The sequence below is a fragment of the Diabrotica undecimpunctata genome, chromosome 9, assembly GCF_040954645.1.
Source record: "Diabrotica undecimpunctata isolate CICGRU chromosome 9, icDiaUnde3, whole genome shotgun sequence".
NCBI lineage: Eukaryota > Metazoa > Arthropoda > Insecta > Coleoptera > Chrysomelidae > Diabrotica > Diabrotica undecimpunctata.
Window position 1 is genome coordinate 128013095 of NC_092811.1, and position 22906 is coordinate 128036000.

At 34.6% G+C, this 22906-nt stretch overlaps 1 protein-coding gene across 12 annotated transcripts in view; it reads left to right on the forward strand.

The window, feature by feature from the left end:
- Positions 1-22906, forward strand: part of MRP (Multidrug-Resistance like Protein 1) — a 197852-nt gene that overhangs the window by 117629 nt on the left and 57317 nt on the right. The window contains exon 15 of one of the 12 annotated variants that reach the window (XM_072545236.1): positions 9793-10013. The exons of 10 other annotated variants lie outside the window; for them this stretch is intronic. In XM_072545236.1, coding sequence (XP_072401337.1) covers positions 9793-10013 — 221 coding nt within the window. Of the gene's footprint in view, positions 1-9792; positions 10014-20058; positions 20280-22906 lie in introns of all 12 variants that reach the window. One more of the 12 variants, XM_072545239.1, reaches the window with a different exon arrangement.

The following is a 22906-nucleotide window of genomic DNA, read 5'->3' on the forward strand; positions in this document are numbered from 1 at the left end:
TAGATTCTGATTAAACTAAAGACAGAAGTGTGGTAAAGAAAATGTTATTAAGAATTTAACGTGAGATTATTTTTAGTCAATATAATATGTCGTGGTGAAATTAAAAACAGTGTTCTATGCTAAAATACTTACATTTTTCAAATGTCTTGAAGGAAAAGGTTTTTGTGGCCGAAAACGAGCTCGTTTGTGCAAGAAAAACTATCGTAACTTGAGTAATCTATTTGACTCGCCCTAAAAAATAACATCGTTGTATTGTGAGTTGACTGTACCGTCGTTTGTAGCAATTTTCGTTTGTTCTTCAGAGGTAAACTTGACGATAGCGGCCCTAAATGCCGCCACAGATATCCATAAAGGACTGCTCTTCAGCGTCTTACGGCAACCGATGCATTTTTTCGACATTTATCCAATCGGTAGAGTGTTGAGCAGATTTTCTAAAGATATTCTCGATATTGATACTGAACTGCCGTTTAACTGTTACGAGGTCATAGAAAGCGGCCTAATTGTGAGTTTTCTGTTCTAATGACTCTTTAGCAGTTATATTTAAACTGACATTTAAAAAGGATATTGCTAGAAAATGTCTAAAGAAACTTAATGTTCAACTATAAATGCCAAACGATTCTTTAGTTGGAAATCAATTATATCAGTACATGTGGCTTAGTCCATAAATCTCAAGAGCTGCGTAAACAAAACTAAAAATTAAAGGTACAAACTTTTGACCTATCTACAAATCAAAACACTTTTTTTAATTAGTAGTGTTATTTCCATAAGCTTTAATAATTGTTTAGCCAGGTCTTGGTATCATCATCATGCCTTCATTTATCACGTCCACTGCTGGACATAGGCCTCCCTTAAACTCCTCCATTCTTTACGATTTTGTGCTCTTTGTTCCCAATTTTTGGTGATACGCCTGATGTCAGCTCAACATGTAGGTGTACATACAATGCCAGAAGTCTACTGTCCGAGGAGAGATTCACAGAAATGGAAACTGAATTGAATAAAATTAAATGGGATGTCATAGGTTTCAGCGAAGTTAGAAAGAGAGGTGAAACTTTAAAAACACTGAAATCAGGGAATATGTTTTATCAGATTGGCCCTGAAACTACTAATCAGTTAGTTTCTTTGTCCATAAATTCCACGCGAACAAGGTAATAAACATCCAAAGTATATTATCTACAGTGGCATATCTTATTCTGAAGCTGAACAGTAGATATCAACTCAAAATTATCTAAGTACACTCCCAAAGCAGACGAAGAAATCGAAATGTTTTATGACGATATATCTACTGCGCTTAATGACCCTCGTACTCAATTCACAATGTGGCGATTTCAACCCCAAAAATAGCTGTAAAAGAAGCAGAGCTAGAAAAATCCTTGGGAAAATTCGGTTCCCCAGGAAGATATGACCGAGGAGAAACGCTACTAGGATTCCTACTCCAGAATAATTTATTCAACATGAACAGCTTCTTTCACAAAAAGATGCACAGAAGATGGACCTGGGAAAGTCCAAACGGTAGAACAAGGAACGAAATCGACTACATCATAAGTGACAAAAAATAAATAATTAAAGATGTAACAGTACTCAACAAGTTCACCACAAGCAGTGACCACAGAATGATACGAGCGGAAGTCCTAATCAACATAAAAAGAGAAATCTTATGGTATCTGGACACCCCCATTAGATATCAACCAATATCAAGCACATATCAATAATAAGCCACTACTACATGAAACCTCCGAGAACGATTTTAACGACTTTAATAATTGCATATAAACGCCTTACAAGAAAGTTCCCGAGTGCACTGTCCTAATAATCCAGTAAAATAAGGCAAAAAAGGGGGCAAACCTCGGAATGAAAGATAATAAGCTGAAAATTTGCATTCGTCTTTATTTTGATGGTATAAAACTTACCTCAAGTCTCATATAATCACGTGTCCGCGACTTAAGATATTAAAGGTCAAAGGTCACGAAAATGAGTTTTCTGCAAATATCTCGTTTCCCTTACACTTTATGACATTTAAGGTGGTAAGAAAAATTGTAGAATGGAAAATTCTCTTCAATTTTTGTCTCAAGTACTTTTATGTACCTTCAACCCTTCTTAAGATAGAGCGCAAAGAGCGGGGGACCGCTTACCTGTGTATACGGTAACGCGAAGTAAGCTAGTAGAATTCAATAAATAATAAGTTATATAGTTAATTATTCACTTAAAATACTATTATTATCATTAAATTTTTATTATTTATTATTTAATAAACTATATTTATAGATATTAATTATAAATACCCTCATTCTAAGAAACACATCTTATTTTTACACGCGTTTAGTGGATGTGATACGACTTCTGCGATTTATAGGAAAGGTAAAATATCATTTATTAAAATGTTCGAAAAAAAATCACCATTTACATCAGTCACCTCAACTATTTCAACAAAAAAACTGCTCTGTACAAGAATTATTTGAAAATGGAGTACGTATTTTCTTAGCAGCGTATAATGCTTCAACATCAGAAGACGATATAGACTCTTCGATACACCCAGTTCATCAAATCAACAAGACTCAACAAACCAGTGCAGTTATCAAGTCTTCCACCTTCAAGTGCAGCAGCTCGTCAGCATATCATTCGTGTCTATTATCAGCCCAAATTTGGCTGGGAAATGATTTAGAACCCCAAGAATTCGGCTGGGTAATGCAAAATGAATTTCTGGAACCAATAACAACATTATTACCGCCAGCACCAGAAGAACTGCTGAATACAATATTTTGCAATTGCAAGAAAGGCTGTGGTTCTAATTGCGGATGCAGGAAATCAGGATTGCAATGTACTTTAATTTGTGGGCAGTGTAATGGACAATCATGTCTAAACGCTTCATCAACTTCAGATGATTTCAATGAAGAAAGTGAATATGCACCTGATATTCTTGAATATTTTTATTCTGATACTTTAATAAACGAGAATGATGATGATGAATCCGATATTGTGCAGTCAGAGGAAGAAGAAGAAGACGATGAAGAAGAAAATTAATACAAAAATATTAACCATACATAATAAAAGAATATACATTATATTTGTAACTTTAATAAATCGATTATTGGATTAATAAATAAATATATAATTTAAAAAAATAATAAATATGATTTTTTCAGTATTTAATTAAATATAAAAATGATTATTGTTGAATTCTGCACTTGATCTTAATTTATCGTATATACAGCTGTTAAAAATATCATTAAAGTTCATTTGAAATATTTCATTTAATATTGTATGTTTGTTAAAAATAAAATAAATATTATATAAAAAATATATATTTTATAATTAATATCTATAAATATAGTTTATTAAATAATAAATAATAAAAATTTAATGATAATAATAGTATTTTAAGTGAATAATTAACTATATAACTTATTATTTATTGAATCCTACTGGCTGACTTCGCGTTACCGTATACACAGGTAAGCGGTCCCCCACTCTTTGCGCTCTATCTTAAGAAGGGTTGAAGGTACATAAAAGTACTTGAGACAAAAATTGAAGAGAATTTTCCATTCTACAATTTTTCTTACCACCTTAAATGTCATAAAGTGTAAGGGAAACGAGATATTTGCAGAAAACTCATTTTCGTGACCTTTGACCTTATATATCTTAAGTCGCGGACACGTGATTGTATGAGACTTTTGAGGTAAGTTTTATACCATCAAAATAAAGACGTATGCAAATTTTCAGCTTATTATCTTTCATTCCGAGGTTGCATCCTTATTTTACCGGACTATAAAAAAATCAGATAGTAAAATAAGTCCATATACTGAAACGCTGCTGGATCAACGATGACAAATAAGAAACCGATAATATTAAACGTACTATACGGGAAAATAACAGCCTGAAAGTTCTACGTAGAAAGCTAACGAATGGGAAATGTGAAATTCATAAATTAAGAAACAAGCAAAATAAAATAATATCACGTAGAGACGAGTTAATACAGGTCGTCGACGAGTTTTACGAGGAATTATATGGAAGTAGTCGAGAAGATCAAACAGGGATCATGAATCAAGGTTCCGAACTAATGCCAGAAATAAACGCAGATGAGATTCGACAAGCGTTAAGAAAAATGAAAAATAACCCCAGGGGAGGATGGAATTGTAATAGAAGCTATCGTAAATGGAGGAGATATGCTATGAAATAAATTAAGGAAACTGTTTAATCTATGTTTTCAGCAAAGAGAGGTACCCAAAGAATGGAAAAATGCTATAGGCCATCCTATTGCATAAAAAAGGAGATAGAACGAACCTACAAAATTATAGACCTATTAACCTGTTGAACCACATATATAAGCTCTTTATCAACGACTCAGTTGATGTGTGACATCACGATTGGAGAAAAAAATTAGATTTCTACCAACCGAAGAGTAGGCAGAATTCCGATCAAATTATGGTACCAATGATCACCTTCATACAGTAAAATCTATAGAACACAACATGCCTCTTGTCCTTACTTTCATAGATTTTCATAAAGCGTTCGACACGATCGAAATAGACAGCCTTATAGAAACAATGAATGACGGCAGGATTGACCTTAGGTATAGTGAACTTATTTACAATATTTACAAAAATGCCACTATGACTGTTAGGATACACGATAAAACCCGACCAATAAAAGTAAAACGTGAGATAAGGCAAGGAGATATATTGTCACCGAAATAGGTCTTGGCATACTTTCCACAAATTGCTGAGCATATCTCGGTTGATTCTGCGTCCAAAATTAAAGTAATAGTTACATTCACAGCAGAATAGTTTCAGTTATCTCTGTAGTTGATCTAAAGCACGCTCCGTGCAGTTAAGAACAACAGACGATTGCTTGTTGAGCTCTAACTACAGTGACAGGCCTATGTGGAGTTTCCAGTACCCATTCCACAACTCTGGAACCCTATACCAGCTTGTGCAGGTCTAGTGAATGTGTACCGTATATTTTTGGAGCCATAAAACTACAGAGGTATAAACTTGTTAAATACTACGCTAAATTTTTACAACTAAAATTTTACAAGTACTAATAAATCAGAGGATAAGTTTAGCAGATGAACAACAGGGTTTTCGTAGTGGAAGATTGTGTACAGATGCAATATTCGTTGTAAAGCAAATTACTGAGAAATCACTAGAGTATAATACCAGCATTTCTGTGTCTGATTGACCTAAAGAAAACGTTTGACAGAGTAAGACTCAAAGATGTAATCCATCTTTTGTATAATAGAGAAGTTCTCCCTAAATATTATCGAAAACATCTTCCAAAACAACAAAATGGAAGTCACAATAGATGGACAACTTATAGAACCTATAGAAATAGGCAGTGGAATAAGACAAAAGGATTCAATGAGCTCCATGCTCTTCAATATGATCATCGATGAAATATTTTTAACAAAGGAAGATGATACAGAATGGGAAACAAAGAAATAAAAATACTCTGTTACGCAGACGACGCAATTCACTGTTTAGCTATGGAGACCTAGACAAAGAAGTGAGAGATTAAGTACAAAAAGCAAATAGACTGGCAGGATGCCTTAATAACACTATATGGCGAAACAGACACATTAACACTGAGATGAAGTCAAGAATTTATAAAGCCAATGTAAGACCAATAATGACATATGCGTCAGAAACAAGACCCGACACAGCCACAACGCAAAGGCTACTGGAAACTGCAGAGATGAGAGTACTGAGAAGAATTACAGGAAATACGCTGAGAGATCGAAAGAGAAGTGAAGACATTAGACACATGAAGAAGACACAAAATAGAAAAAAAGAATGGCATAACCACATAAGCAGAATGGAGGAGACCCGTGTCGTCAAAATAGCAAGAGATGTCACCAATCGGTAGAAGAAGTATCGTACGACCGCGCAAAAGATGGAGTGACAAACTTCCATAGGGGTGTTAAATGTGTTAATCCGCCAATGAACAATTAGAATGACTTATAAAGAGAAAGAAGAAGAAGAAGATGTTTTTGGAGTTACTGATAGCTTAAAATCTTTCAATATTTGTTAAACATTGTCTTAACATACTTTAAACAAATTGCTAAGCATGGAATGGGTTGATCTAGTGACAGATTTATTTGGAATTTGGAGAGTACTCATTCCAAAATTATGGAGCTCTGTACCAATTTGTACTGGTCTAGTGAATTGGTACCATATGTTTTTGGAGCCCCTTGGTAGCCTTCAAAAGTTTTTGCCGTATATTTAAAGATAAGTAAAGCACCCTCCAGCAAAGTTCAACTCCAACAATTAAATACTTTGGACATGTTTCGAGATCAGACATAGAAAACGTGAAGAGACTCATCATCAGAGGAAACGTAGAAGGGCGAATATCACGAAGAACCTCCCCAATAAGATGGATCGACCAAATTCCTGGAATATACAAAATACTGATGTATAGATGAAAATAAATGACCAGAGACAGATCTTTGGAGACAAACTATACACGACGACCACTACTTCTTCCGGGGGTCTGTACTGTAGAGAGAAATCACAATGTCTTCATTATTTTTTCATTTAACTGACCCATGTTCAGTAAGGAAGGCTGTTATGATGCTGAACTAAGCACTATTGTCAAGGAAATGGAAGTCTTGGCCGATCACGGCGTGCAAATTGGGAAAAACATTCGTGTTGACTATAACTCTCACTAGTCATATACCGATTTAAGACAAATGAGTCTATGCAACCATTTAAACCATTTCCAACTCACATTCTAACAAAAACTGCTCGTGTGGTTAAATTTCTTTGATAGATCGGCGATAGATACAAGCCCCTTTCCATATCAGTTGAGAACCAAGTTTTAGAGAACAAAAATAAAAGCGAAGCGTAAATTTTAGTAGTTCTAATGCATTGAACAACATTTTTTAATTTCTTAATTATAGAAAGTATTTTATAACGTAATGAAAACTATTGATTAAATAGAATAATAATAAATTTAAAAAAAAAGCATAGAATATGTAATATTACCAAAAAATAAATTTGAAAGTTTACCACTGAGTTACATCCCTTTTATTTTTAATGACATCCACAATTCTTCGACGCATAGTTTTTACCAAGTTTTGATAAAATTCTAATGTAAACGAATCCCATATTTCTTGCAGTTTTTTCTTCAATTCGTTGACAGACATGGCAGGATGTTTTCTCAGATCTTTTTTCATTTCGCGCCATAAAGTCTCTATCGGGGACAAGTCGGGACTGTTAGAAACTCATTCCAGAAGTGGTATGCCATGGTCTTTAATCCATTTTAACTCTTTTTTGAGGTATGACCATCTGCGCCACACCTTGTTACTTTCCCACACCTTTAGACGACATGCTGCCTCAGATCATGGCAGATGCAGTAAATTTGACTTTTCTCTTCAGACAGTCGGGATGGAAAGCTTCATTTTTCCTGCGAATGACGCGACTCCTACTGTCTCCAACACACACTTGAAATCTGGACTCGTAACTCCATTGTATTGAATCCCATTGCGACTGAGTCCAATCTTTATGTTCTTTTGACCATCTTAGTCTATTTTTCTTTTGTTGTCATGTTAAAAGTGGCTTTTCCTTAGCCTAAAATAAAATGAAATTTATTAAAAACAATTCGTACTAATTTTTTCAACTATAAAACTTAATTTGTAAGTACCAAATCCTAATTTGTGGCCCTCTCGGTGACATGTTGATCTAGGAACGTGTCTTCCAATAACGTCACTCCATAAAACGCTCAACTCCGTATAATTTGCTGGTCGATTTTTCACTATAATGCGTCTTGATGCCCTTCGATCTACTTCGGTTATTTTACTTTTTCGGACATTTCTAGGTTTTGTGACGACCGAACCTGTAGTTTTGTATCTTCTGACTATATTTTTTACACTATAGCGTGACAATTGGAACATATTTGCGATTTCCGAATTGGATTTTCCAGAATTAAAAAATCTAATAATGATTGAACAGATTTTCCCATCCATAATTTTACCTCGACCCATTGTACAATCCACAAACGGCAAAAAGCTTTATAATACTGCAAAATACATTTGACATTATCTGACAATATTATTGTTTTGATGTCATTTTTCTATAGCTACCATAGATAAAGAATATATATTACTGAATAGATAGGAAACTGTGTAGGTTATTTCTGGACAATGCGCCATCTGGCGGCCTTAGGAAAGCAACATCTTTTTAAAAAATCTCGTAATTCTTCAAATATAAAGATTAATATTGAGGGTTTGATTACAAAAATAAAACAAACGTTGGTTCTTTTTCTACTTTATTTTCTTTTTTACGTTTTTATATAAACATTAATTACATGTATTTAAATGTAGTTGGTTAAACAGTGGCTATTCTGTAGTTTCTATAAATTACAACACAGAAACAGAGAAGGAATAGCATCACATTTCAAGGTGGACTTATATCTCAATCCAACATAGCGGGCTTCTGGTCCAAAATGAATTGTGCAAGTCTTCTCTGCCAATTTTGTTAATCCAAATATCATAAAGCTAAAAAATAAATAGTTTGTTTTTAATATTTTCTGTGAAATAATGTTACATAGTATATTTCTAGAGGTGCTTTACAAAAGGACAAATAAACAAAAGTTTTGTAGAAAAAGTTCTTGAAACATTGAAGAATTGCCACATTTTTAATGGCGATAATTTTAATTCCTAAAAAACTTTTACCTAATTCTATATCGGCAACAATTCTAATACACATCATAACGTGAAAGAAAGAAGTTTGGGACAACATCGGACATTTTAAGGCAATTATTAAAAAATAAATAAAATCTTATATCAGCATTTTCTACTTACCGCCCTATCTTTTGGAAAAATGTGCATTTTAGCATCCTTATTGTAATTATTACAACCATTAACGCAACAGTTAAAAACCGTAATTATTTAAATATGATGGCAAAAAAGCAAACAATTATTTAATCGCAAATAATACAACTCCAAACACTGTGTCAAAACCACAATAAAAATGGCGTACTTGTTTTGTTGGTTGCGGTATTGCGCAGTCACGAAGCTTTGCTATGAATGCTACGCCCTCTGGTGTCCTTAGGAAATACAAATTTCAGAGGACTGTCACTCCCATAAGAGATACCCGGGCATGATAGCTACCTCTGGATTTAACGTAATTATGAAAAAATCAACGTATGTTGACATAAGTGAATGCATAGCCAGGGTTTAGTAATTTTTTTTATTGTTTGAAAATAAATAAAAAAATAAATATTAATAAAAAAGCCATATTAATTAATATGGGAACTTATAAAAACATGCAGAGTATAATTTGTTTATGGTAATCGACTAAATTGCAAATTCCATAGGTGGGCCAACTGATATGGGAAAGGGCTCGTAGGTATTGGCGGACAAGGCCAAGTAATCTTTGCATTCTTTCTATCAATGTCGATGTTCCAGAATGAAAGGGTCTTTCGCGTTTGTGCTCCGTGATAAGAGATTATCAAAAAGGCTTTAAAATTTCATAAATTCAGTCGCTTTGTAACTTGGAAGTTAATCAAATAGACTTACAATTTTTTATGTGGTTTTGTCTTTTAATTTTAATCCAGATTACACTACAACAACTTTGATTTATAGACTGGTTTAATAATAAACGGTGAAAGCAAAACTAACTCACTAACGTACAATAATACATTTATTATGCTCTTGCTGAACATAGTGATGATAGTCACTTCACACATCCAACAAAGACGGGCTCATTAGTCTTAACCAAAGCCATTAATACCAGAAAAAAAAACGATTTATATTTATTTTATTTTACGCCCATAATATTTTTTAATTTTTATTTACAGTAATTGGTATTGTTTTTGGTAATATAATTTTTGCGACTGCTGCCCTTAACGCAGCCGTTATATTGCATGAATTCGTATTAGTTAACGTCTTTCGCTTGCCGATGTCGTTCTTTGATACAACACCGATTGGGCGTATACTTGGACGATTTTCTAACGACATAAACGGCGTCGATTTGAGGTTACCCCCTACTATACAAGCCATACTAGGAAATTGTATTAGGGTATGTTGGTACTTTTATTTTTTTTCGGGCATTTGGAGGGCCTTTTGAGTGTTTTAATGAAGTTATACATAGCTTTTTTAATTCTTAAAATTGGACACTCGTACTTTACGAATGAAATTGAAAATGATTATTTAATAATTCTATTTCTATTTCAAAATATTGAAAAAATAAACAAAGATCCAACGAAAAAGTATCAAAAACAAATTAAACTAGCGTTAGAAAATTCAAAATCAATATTAAATTCAGTAGAACAGAAATACCTCAACATCATGAACCCACAGCCTCCCAAATTATATTCTTTTATACTACTACTCAATAAGACCTGTAGTTTATTTTTATACAGCTTCGTCATATAAACTATCAAAAAACTGTAGTTTAGAACACACTAAATTTTCACCTTAATTTACCGTAAAAAATACAATAGAACTAGTTAATAAAATACAACATTTTCAATTACCTAACACTCGAAATTAATTTCATTTGACGTCAAAAACCTTTCTCCTAGTATTCCTCATACAGAAAATTTTGTTCTAGTAAAAGACCTTCTAGACCATAATATTTCAAATCCAATCATTACGTCTGAAATTTTATATCTTCTTGAAATTTGCATAAGCCAGGACTACTTTGAATTCAATAATCAAATATATACAAATAACAGTGCAGGACTTGTAATGGGTAATCCTCTAAGCCAGCGTTTCTTAAACTGTGTTCCGTTTCTTAAACTGTGTGAACCCCAGAGTTCCGTGGGGATAATTCAGGGGTTTCGCGAAAACTTAGCGGCGATGCAGTTGTGTTTGTCCTTACACCTTGTCCTGATGCCTTTGTTTCGCGCACCAGTCATAGGTTGCTGGTTTTTTCTCTTGGGGAACAAGTTTTGCCCTTAGGGCAGGGAAATAGGTTCACTTTGTATACTTCTTTGAAGGACCACCACCCAGTTGAAAACTGGGACAAATGAAAGTTTTGAAAAGAACGTTTTAACAAGTCTATTTAAATAACGTATTTTGGACGCCGATAACTTGCTTACGATAGCTTATTTATGAAATTTAGTTTGAATTTATGTGCAAAAAACTAGATAACTTGTCGGTGATACAATATTGACACGAACTGAGTAAACTTATTAATATACCGACTGTGTTAAACCTTCTAAGTAGCGGCTAGCGCGAACAATGCTGGATTCGAACTGATCCACTCACTCCTTTCAATCACTCGACTCGTAAATCGTTTTTTAAAATTCAGAAATCGCCCCCCTGAGCCCCTCAACGTATATAAAGGATATGTTTACATTTAAAATACCTTCGACTTTCCTTTCATTGGTAAAGTTACCTGAGAAGGGTATTTTTCAACTTTCGGTCATGTTGGGAATTTTCAAATGACTCAAACCGATAATTTGGAAATCATTAATCCCTTCATTGTTACGATTCTTTGACGATTTTAGAAGCCTATGTCTAGAAAGTTATTTCAATGCAAGCTATCGGCGCCGTACAGATTATTAGATGGTACAAAAGAATTTTATAAATCTAAACTAATTTACAGTGTGATATAGTGATACGATACAAAATTAAATAAAAATATTAAATAGTGTTGTTACTCAACAAAAACTACGTGCTTTTTTAATAACATTCAAGGAAGTATATAAAGGTGGGTACACATATGCGAGCAGAACTGTTCGCGAACCGTTTGTGAACGCTATATTCGTTAATTTGTACGACGGGACGAACCGCTTGCGAGCTGTTCGTTCGTTGCTCGCCACGAAACACGGCCTGTCGGTTTTTGGGACGAACACAAAGAATATTCGCAGTTAAATTTGGACGGTGTTCGAGACTATAAATTGTTTCTGCTAAGTGTGCGATGAGATTATTTGGTTAAACGAAATGCCGCCTACCGTGTAAACAAAATACCGAAATATTTAGAATAACGAAGTAAATTAATTCTCGGTTTGTTATTAGATACTTAGGGTATTGGATAGTAACGAACATAAACATATTTTCAACGAACTGTTCGCGAACAGCTCACGAGCAGTTTGCGAACAGTTCGGCTCGCATATGTGTACCCATCTTAATATAAAACAAGTAATAAAAATTTAACGACAGAACTAAATTCCACTTACTGTTCTGGATATTCTCATTCGGTGCAAATACGATAGTCTGACGTCGCGAATCACAATCATCTTTGCTATTTAAAGCAGCCGCCCTGTTGATATAATGACGGGAAGATCCTTAACATGATGGATCGATCAAATTACAGGATTATACAAAAGACACTATGCATGAGTTAAAAGAAATGAACAGAGACGAACAATACACGACATCACGTCAACCTCTACACTCCCTCCGGGGGGTCAGGATTGAATTGAAGGAAGATATTGAGACAAACCAGGGGTTCCACAAAAAAAGTGACTGCTAAAAAGGATTCCATTTATCAAAAAGATAAGATAAGATGAAAGAATTAGAAATGAAGATATCAGAAGAGTGCTCAGAAAAAAGAACTGTAATTGACAATATGCGCCCGAAACAACGTATATGACACGAGCAATTAAAAGGAGTGGGTGAAAACAGCATACAAAAACGAGTAGTAAACTCGAAACTGAAGGAAAAGGAGAAACGCCTAAGAAAAACCTTCCAAACATATTCGCTATGAAACCGGTTTATTGTATACAAAACATGTTCACATTCACACCTGAATCAATACTACAGGTCAAGCAATGAGTTACATCAACTATTTAATGCACAAGAAGAAATCAAAGAAAATTGCATCACCTTCATAGATTATGGGTAATATAGAAATCCCTGGTCATTCAGTTGCTTTAAAGACCAAAAACATTTTTAACAATATTTACTTTCTAATAAACTTGAAATTTGTTGTAATTCGACATTTTTTAAGAAATATCTTTGAAATTTTTCATCTGTTGATGAAAAGAGTGTAGCCTAAATCGTGGGATATTGCATGAATAATGCTGGGTGTACTAATTTTACCTTGACATGTTGCTGAGTTCTAATTAATGTCAAATTTTTGGGACTAATATGATCTATTTCTTACTTTCAAGTTTTAGAAAACTTTTATTAACCAAATCAATTTGTTATTAATAATCGCTAATAATAAGAAGTAGTAGCATTAAATTAGGGCTTATATGTCGGACCATTAGATGTTTTTGATGTTCAAAAAGTTATTTGTGTTGGTGGAAAGTGTTTTCGAGAAGTAGTTTATTAGCTTCTTTGAACGTTATTATTCAACAAACGGTGGTATACCTTTAGAATTGACGTGTCTTAAGTTATTCTAATGAGATGAGGGCGTAAAGTACTTTTTAGTGAAAAATTGATGCTATAGTTGGCCAACACTAGAATCCAGTCACAAATACATCTAAAAACACAAACATACTTAAATGTCACGAAAATATCTCAAATATTAGTATTAGGTCATCCAGAAAGTAAAGAACGTTTTGGCATAAAAAATTAAACACAAAAGATATTAAACACAAAGGTTTATTTACAAAGTCACAGTGTCTTAGGCTATTTTTCAATGTAGTTGCCTTGGTTGTCAAGGCATTTATTGTATCGTGGAATCAGTTTTTCGATGCCGGTGTTGTAGTCCTCTAGGCCAAACGCCTGAGCCAGGTTATCACTTCATTGTTGCTCTTCGTCGTTTCCAAACTCCTTTCCACCCAAGAATTCCTTCAGTTTCGGGAACAGATGATAATCAGAAGGCGCATGGTCTAGGTTGAAGGGAGGATGCTTGAAAATTTCTCATTGTAGACGTTGAAGTTCTTGCCGATGCTTGGGGCCGCCATTTCAAAATGTTATAGAACAAAGATACGTGACCACACAGTAACCAGACTTGGCTCACACTGATGCGACAGACAGAGGTAGCTGGCGCTCACGAAATTACGGTGGTACGCCACGCACGATGCTCCATCGTTCTGTACTTTTTTCACGACCCACGTAAAAACTCAAGAATATATTGAAAAATCATACTTTTAGGACGAATTAGACAGAACCGTGGGAAAATATAGAAAAATGGTCAGAAGTTCCTGCAAAGTGTCTACATCACATGTCAGACTTCTTAATTTAGATTTGTGTATGAAACTTAATAAAATTACCTTATTTATAGTGATTGAAGCTCTAACTGACTGTACATCATCTGTGCATCATTTCGTTGTGAGCAATTCTATTCTATATTTGCGCCCAAACCATTTCTATAGGGTTTAATGGATGATATGGAGGAAGTTTTAAGGAAATATGTTCACATTCTTGCAGTAACTTGTTAAATTTATATTGAATATGATCTAGTTTACGTAGAAGGACGTAGAGGCAGAGGACGCTTACCTATCCGATGGTCAGATCAAGTACAGAAAGCCACTGGAGAGACGTTTTCCGAGTCCATGAGAGCAGCCCAAAATCGCAAGAGATGGAGAGAATTGACAGCCCGCATTGTAGGAAATCACGATCCTCAGCAATGAGGAAACGACAAGAGAGAGATGATCTAGTTTGTATCGTGTGTCAAATTGGGTATTATCTGTTCTTTTAACCATTTTTCCGCATTTATAACATCATGATAATCTCCTGACTTTATCGCTGATGTAAAATTGAAAAGCGCATTCGATATGAAACCACTATACCCTATACCGTTTATGATAACCAACCTACTTCCTTTTGAATTGTTTAAAATGTTCTTTACCACTATCATCTGACCAACTACTCGTAGCAGTGTGTCCTACCTATACAAAGGTTTCATCAAAATATTCAATTATTTAAGCTTCACTTCTTTAGCATTTAATATTGTCTAAATATTTATGGCGTAGAGTACAAATGTCATTCCTGCAACGAGAACTTACATTTCCAAGTGTTCCTACGTCTCTTCAAACATTTTCTGCAAACGCTTAAATGATACACGACAACCTTTAAGACTTGTTTACACGAGTAGAGTTGTGAGGAGAGTAGAGTAGCGAGTAGAGTCGACTCTACTCGCTACTCTACCAAAAATGGCTTGATACCGTTCACACGAGGAGAGTTACAAGTATAGTACTTATGCTAGTATACTGTGGAGTAGGTGTTTGTTTAGTACAAAATGAATTCAAGAAAAAGAAAATTGATTCAAAATTGTTTAGCTACTGTTGCAAATGCATTTGTAACTGAGGTCGGTTTGTAACAAAGAAAAGAGTGGATGAGAGAGTGGCTTAAAAGAAGGAATGTACACGGGGCCTCAGCTCTTTTATTTTGATAAGAATACATTTTTTATTTCTTATTGTATTTTTTATTAACAAGTAATAAAAACCTGTAACTTGCCCGTGAGCCTTCAGTTTTCTTGTTTCTTTTTGCACCTTTCATGATTGCTTCCATAGGAGTGAACCATTTCACGTTCGGAACGTATACATCGGCTGAACCTGAACCCCATTTTTTTGATTTTTGTATTTTTAAACACTCTTGATTATAAGTGCACCTTATATTCTTAATTTTTTGCTTGAGCTGGTTTACTCCAAAGCTCCCTTTTGCCATTCTTTCGACGATTTCATCCTCCGCAGCTTGCCTCATACTTTTATTTCTGTAGTGTACACTACTTAAATTCCATAAACACTGGTATTCGCCATACATCTCTACAAGTTTTAAAGGGAAAGTGAAATGAAGTTCATCTTCGGAGAACTTCATTTTCACTATTTACACAAAACACAACTCCAGACGGAATGACAGCGCCCCTATGCACTCTCCTACCTACTCTACTCTACCAGAATTGACTGCGTTCCATGGGTAGAGTGCGCAGGCGAGTGGATATTTTGGCGGTGGTGGTGGTAGTAGAGTAGAGTTACTTTGCCACATGTTGTTAGTCACTCTACTGTACCACGTACTATGCACTCTCCTTGCTACTCTACTGCGCTGAGCGTTTTTACGGGTAGAGTTACTCTATTCTACCAAGTACTTGCCTCATTACTCTACCCGTGTAAACGGGTCTTCAGTCTCATGAAAATGGTAAATTGTATTTCTACTTAAATGTTTGTCGTAGTCCCTCAGCTATGTCACAGTTGCTTTCCGGTTAGCAGGTGTAGCTGTAAATTTACAGTTTTTGTATATATTTAAACACTTTGTAGACTATCCCTTTGGATTCCGGTGTCAATCTGATCTTTGTACTCGCCTTACACTGAACCGTATCCATTCCAAAGCTGGAAATCATAATAACACTTAATTACAAACTGGTTTCAAATTCGGTGGTTAAAAATTCTCGAAAATAATTCTTGTCACTTCTTTATATGTCGCTAATAACTATACAATTACGGTTTTAAAGATAAAACAATCTTTGTGATATAAATTTTATTTCTTGTTTATGTGAGTAATACAATATTTTGCGGTTTTAAATATAAAATATTCTTCTCAACTTGTTTAATATTGTAACGCCAATACATAGCTGATTCTATATGTCTAAGCGATAGAATATTTCGTGGGACTGCTGGCCACTGCATTTAAAATAAGCTGTAGGATAAGAAAACATTTGTAAACAAAAGATTTTTAATGAAAAATGCTAAATTTTAAGCAAAATAAACAGAATGCTTATTCACTGGGGTGCAAACTTAACCGGACACTCAGATTTTTCCTAAAAACTGGCGTTTAAAAAAGTTTAAGATGTTCCCAAATGGGTATTAAATAATAAACAAAATTTAAAAGTCAAATTTATTGCAACTCAAGAATGTTATACAGAAAAACAATAAACAATTCAAAAAATTTGAAAATCTGCAAGGAAACAAATTTTTTCTTTAAATATAAACATTTTTTATGGAAAACTATATTTAGTAGAGTGTATTACCTCCACGGGCGCTAATTACGGCTCTAATTCGATCAAGCGTACTTAGGATTAAGGCAGCAAAGTGTGCTTGAGGCATTTGCTCCCAGTCGTCACGAACTGCTTGCTTCAAATCATTCATAGTTTCAAACTTACCATGGTTACGTCGAATACGTTGTCTCAGAATATCCTATTCATGCTCTATTGGATTTAAGTCTGCAGTACTAGGGGGCTATGGTAATAAACGAATCCCAACTTCATCCAAGTAATCTCGTGTTATTCTTGAGATGTGAGGACGAGCATTATCTTGCATCAGACGAAAGTTTTCTCCAACAAATGGGGTAAATGGGTAAATGATCTTCCAAACATTGCTAAATATACCGTTGAGCGGTCAAATTGCCCACTTGCATTGTAACAAGTTCTGTATGAGCCTCTAGGGAAATGCCTGCCACACCATTATACCACCTCGACCAAATTGAACTCTCGGACTAAAACAACATTGCTGATGACGTTCACCAGCTCTTCTCCATATCCTTGGCCGCCCATTTGATGAGTATCTGTTAAATCTTGATTCTTTCTCGAAAAGCACAGCACTCCAATCGTCAACACCCCAATTAAGATGTTCGCGAGCGAAGTGTAAACGTTGCCTCAGATGATCTACTGTTAATAGAGGTCCCGTGACAAGTATTCTGGACCTTAGTCCATATTCATTTAAGCGTCTTCGAACGGTATAAACGGAAACTGTGTTGAACAAGTATTGGTGCTCTCTAGGTGTTGCTTTTCCCAATTTATCACAATATTCATTCAATGGAGAAGGGATTCCATTCTTTGGCTCCAATTATGACATACTATATGAATATAAACCTGCTGTACCAATTCCTTCATCTATTTCAATTGTTCACGAAGATTTAGTAGTACAGAACAAGCTGGAAGACTGTAACCATTTTTGTAAAATTTATACCGATGGCTCAAAATCGCCTGCTGGTGTTGGCTATGCCATTTACATAGACAATATTTAAGATTATTTTCAGTACAAATTAAAATCAGATTGCTCAATATTCACAGCTGAATTGGTAGCCATTGTCAAGGCGTTGGATTGGATAATTGCAGGATGGATTGAAGGAGAGCATATCTGGATTCATTTCGCATAATATGTCCGAAGAACTGTAACTTTCGAGATTTGATGGTGGTCAGTACATCTCGGTTCTTATTTATTCTTCTGAGGACCTCCTCATTTGTGACATATCTTCGTTCAAGGTCCACGATTCAACACCATAAAAAAGGACAGAAGACGTAGCATCGCGGCATTCTTACTTTTGTATCAAGAGAGAGGTTGTGACTCTTGAAGAAGGCCCCCATCCCATTGAAGGTGGATCTAGCTTTTCCGATACGTGCTCTAATCTTCTGGTTGTTGGTCCATTCTTCATTTATTATGGTGCCAAGGTAGTTGTAGTGCGTCACTCTTTCTACAGGGGATTGGTTGACGTAGAGTTGATCTTCTGTTATCCTTTTCTTGCTAATTATCATAAGCTTTGTCTTCTTAACGTTTATATTGAGTCCATATTGTTGACTGTAATACGTGATTTTGTTCATAAGAACTTGTAGGTCTTCTAAGTTGTCCGCAAATACTATGGTGTCATCTGCATATCTGATGTTGTTTAGCTGGTAACCATTTAGTAGAATACTCTTTTCAGTTTCGTGCAAAGCTTCGATAAATATTCTTTCAGAGTACAGATTAAAGATTAGAAGAGACAAAATACAGCCTTGCCGCGTGCCAGGTAGGACGTTAGTTGTAGTATTTCCCATTGTCTTTCCTTTTATGTCATTTACCTTTAACCGTTGCCTGTATTGTTTGTGTAAAAAAAAAGTCACTATGAAGGGCACCTTAGCGTGAAGCGTGTGTTCCTGTTTAATCCTTTTTTTATAGTCACCCAATATTGTTTTCAATGGGAAGGTTAGTGCTTAAATTCAAATATGGTTGTATAAATTAATCAATACATTTGTCCTTCCTGTATTCTGACGATCCCTATAGTACCGCGCGAGGAATGCATCTCGCTAAGGACAAGAGCATGAGTCGTTAAGAGGGACAGACGCAACTCGACAGTGAAATCTCATATTGAATTCGTTTTGTTCGTTGTTTCGTAAAATAGTGTAAAGCATGGTAACTAGCGGTAAGTTTACCTAGTTTTTCCTGAACCTATAAATTGTTTTTGATTGTTTATTGCAACCATTTAAATTTGGATAATTATTTGCACCTATGAGTAAAAGTTCATTCATCTCGCTAGGGCTATCGAAGGAAATATAGTTGGTGTTAATTTAATTATTATTAATTCTCGTTATAATTCATTGTTTGTTTAATTCGCCATTGTTAGGAAATTGAGTTAATGAACGAACGGTTAGGAAATTGTCAGAAATTAATTTAAAGAAAGTGTAGGAGTTAATTGTTTTTACGTACGTATTCAACCAATTGTCTGGCTAAATAGGTCTTGAACCAAAGGCCAATAATGTGCGATCGCGTAATGCTTGTAACCTAAGAAAGCGATCTTCAACTTGACTTGTGGTTCTTCGTCTACCTTGACATGGCCTCTTGGTGTATTGTCCTGTTTCCTGAAAACTTTGTCTTGTATCAAACACTGTACTTCGAGAAATTCCTAAAGCATTTGCGATGTAACGAATGCTCCGCCCATCATCCTGTAAAGCAACAGCTTGTGCTACTTCTTCTGGTGTCATATTTTTTTTTAATGCAGGTTTTAAAAAGGAGACAATACAAAAACCTACAACCGAACTTATAATCAGGTATAAACTTAAAATAATACTAAGCCACTAACGATTTCACAATAATTACAAAATGTATGTGTAAAAGTGTTGTTCGCACAAAACATCTAAACAGGTTCAAACAAGAAAAAAACGTTATCGGTAACAAGGCATCAAAAAAATTAAACAAGCTTTGATCTAAACACCAACAAAAAACGAAAAAATCTGAGCGTCCGGTTAATTTTGCACCCCTGTGTAGTCCGGGCTAATAAAAAGTGGAACTCTAGAATTAGTGCAGTTCCGTCAGTCAAAAATTTAGCAACAAAATAAAAAAATACAATCTCACGCCTCATTTCTGAATTTTACATTAACCGTCAAGCTTAAACCATCACCAGATCCTGCTATTTGTACCTCATCTACCATATAATATTGTCTTGAGCTTCCTTAGCACCTAATAACTTAGACCGATTTAGATATATCACAGTGATAATTTTAACGAACATAATTAATTTGTTTTTCGAAATTTTAGCATTGCCTTCGTTTGCCGCCGATTTGGGGATTCAAATTGGAGGTCTTTCGGCAGCTATTGTCCTTTATAAAATGCTAATGAAACGAGTTATGAGCTACCCTCTGTCGTTCTTTGATACCGTTCCTATGGGTCGTATTCTCGCTAGATTTTCCAAAGATATTGACATTGTTGATGAAGTTATGCCTTTTCAATTGTCTGGTGTTGTCTACTGTTTGATGGAGGTATTGAAGCATTCTTTTAAAATTCATGTGATAACAGTAAAGAGCGTTCTTTTTAACGGAAGTCGATTACGGTTAAAATAGCTGAAACTAGTGTATCTATGTTCTAGATTAAAATACCTCATGGGCTCAAAGTCCAAAAGTGAATGTATCTCTCAAACATAATTTTATCAATAAAAAGGAAAAGACAGTTAATATTTGATTTCACGTACAGGGCGTTTGCGCATCCTTTTATACGTATTTCGGCCTAATAGGCCTCATCAGAACGGCTTTCGTAATCGCTCTGAACGTGAACATAAATCTTTTCTGTCTTAGGAAGCAACTTTAACATGGCTTCGTAAAGACACAAATAGCGACATCTGATAATAAAATCGTAAACTAATTTTCGAAACCAAATTCAAAATTTCGCTTTAATTTGTGCCTTCTAAGAATTGCAAGGCAAAACAGACGTTGATAAAGATGCTATGAGAGACATGGGGAATCTAAAAATTGTGGAATGCAATTTTTAGATTCCCCATGTCTCATAACGCCCATGTGGCGAAATATTAGATTTTGACGATATTGCGACACGGAGGGATACGAACGAACAATAAAAACTGTCAAAAATAGATAGTTAAATGATACTATATGGACGAACATAAACATTAAGACCAATTAAGTACTCAATTTCAACAAATTGATATTTAAATTCGTCATTCTTGCATCATTTTACGATTATTTGCATGTGAATTGCAAAAAGGGGTTGGAAATTGCATCGTCAGCAACTACCTGGCTGCTTTTGATCAACTAATTATTATCTAAGAATCATAGACAAATTTTGGGTGTATTTTTTTTAGAAAATATTGGCAATATTTGTGCATGTCGCATATTTTATGAAATTGAAAATGCAAGATATAAAAAATTTTAACGAAATTCTGTGATATATTGAAAGTAAATTTGATTTTTTTGCAAATATTGACAGTGAGATAGATTTGTACAGTATATTTTATTACTTTTAACTTTTTTATTCGTTATTTCTGCATGTATTTTTCCGTCATCCGTTTATGAACAGGATACAGTGTGCGCCAAACCTCTGGCGTTATTTAATTATGGCTAAACTATGAAGTATATAAAAAAAATGTTTCAAACAAAGCTGATGTATAACAAAGACGTCTGTAATTTAAAATTATTTTCGATTATACAGGGTGAGTCGGAACAACGGAATGAACTGCATTACTAGTAACGTATTGATTAGTTATCAGTGTAGTAGTGTCTGGGGGCTGAGGAGACTGAGACCTCGGAAGCCCTGAAGAAGACGTCAAAGATGATGTCGAAAGCTCGGCGCAATGATAATCGACGCTGTTCAACCCGGAAGACTGTTGAGTTTAATATTAATTCTTGCAGAATTCGCGGGCATTTACCGCTCGAATTCTTCTCTTCATATCTACATTTTCATTTCTTCTGTTGGCTTGTAATCCCAAATATTTGAACCTTTCAACCTATTCGAAACTGTCAGTGCATTATTATCATCCTCATATTGTCTATTTCCTTTGCTTGTGTGTTTATAATTGTTTGTAGAGTATCTCTTTTACCCACAAATAGTGTTATTATGTCATCGGTTTAGTCCCTCTGTTTTAATTGGTAAGAAGGTCTTTTGTCATATTATTGTTTGTATTCTGTCTGTTTTGCTTTTAGTGATGTTAGTAATTTTGCCCATAACTATATTAAACAGAGGGACTAAGGCTATCTCCTTGTTTAATTCCTTTCTGCATTTCAAATGCCTCTGTGTCTGCAAGGCAGTAACGCAATAATACAGAACAACGTTTTACAGGTACTGGTCCTGTCCCAATAACTGCAGAACGATTCTTAAAATTAAATACCTTTGTAGACGGATATTCTATCTTTAAACCAGGCACACAGAAGTTGCTGGCTTCTACAGGATAGCGACTCAGTCTAGGCGGGATCCGTTTTGGATTGGACATTTTCCATAGGAAGCTATTTTTTTGCTGGAATCCCTTCAGGATGTGCCCAATATCGATAATCACGATATGCGCCAGTCGCAAACCCTGTGCTAAATTTTTTATTTAACAAAATCTGAAAACAATTGAAAATTTCTCATTTTTTTGCTCCTATTTTCGTTTATAATTCGGAAAATATTGATCCTAGAGAAAAAATTATAACAAGTTAAAAGTTTCGTTATTCAATTTTACACAATATTTCGTTAGCTAGAAATTGAAAATTTAATGTTTATTGTTGAAAAAATAGCAATATTTGGAAAAAAAAAGTACAAAAAAATGAAGTTAATCCTTTAAATGATTTCGACTTTCTAAACTTGACTTACAAGCTCCATATTACACCTAGAAAAAACTTTTAATATGTTTAAAACGTGCGCTAAATTTTGTTAAGATCGGTCGGATAGGTTTTGCGTAATAATTTTGCAATCCAGCCTACTGGAAAAAAATTGCAAATTTTCAAATTTATAGTAGGCCCTAAATAAGGCCCTCAGATAGTTGCAAATTTTTTTACACATAAAAGAAGGCTCAAACTTTCAAACGCTTTTTGTAAAATTTAAATCGGTTCACCAGGAGAGCCTAGAAATTTTTTTAAATGTTTTAAACATTTTTTAGGCTTATAAACAAATTGAATAACTT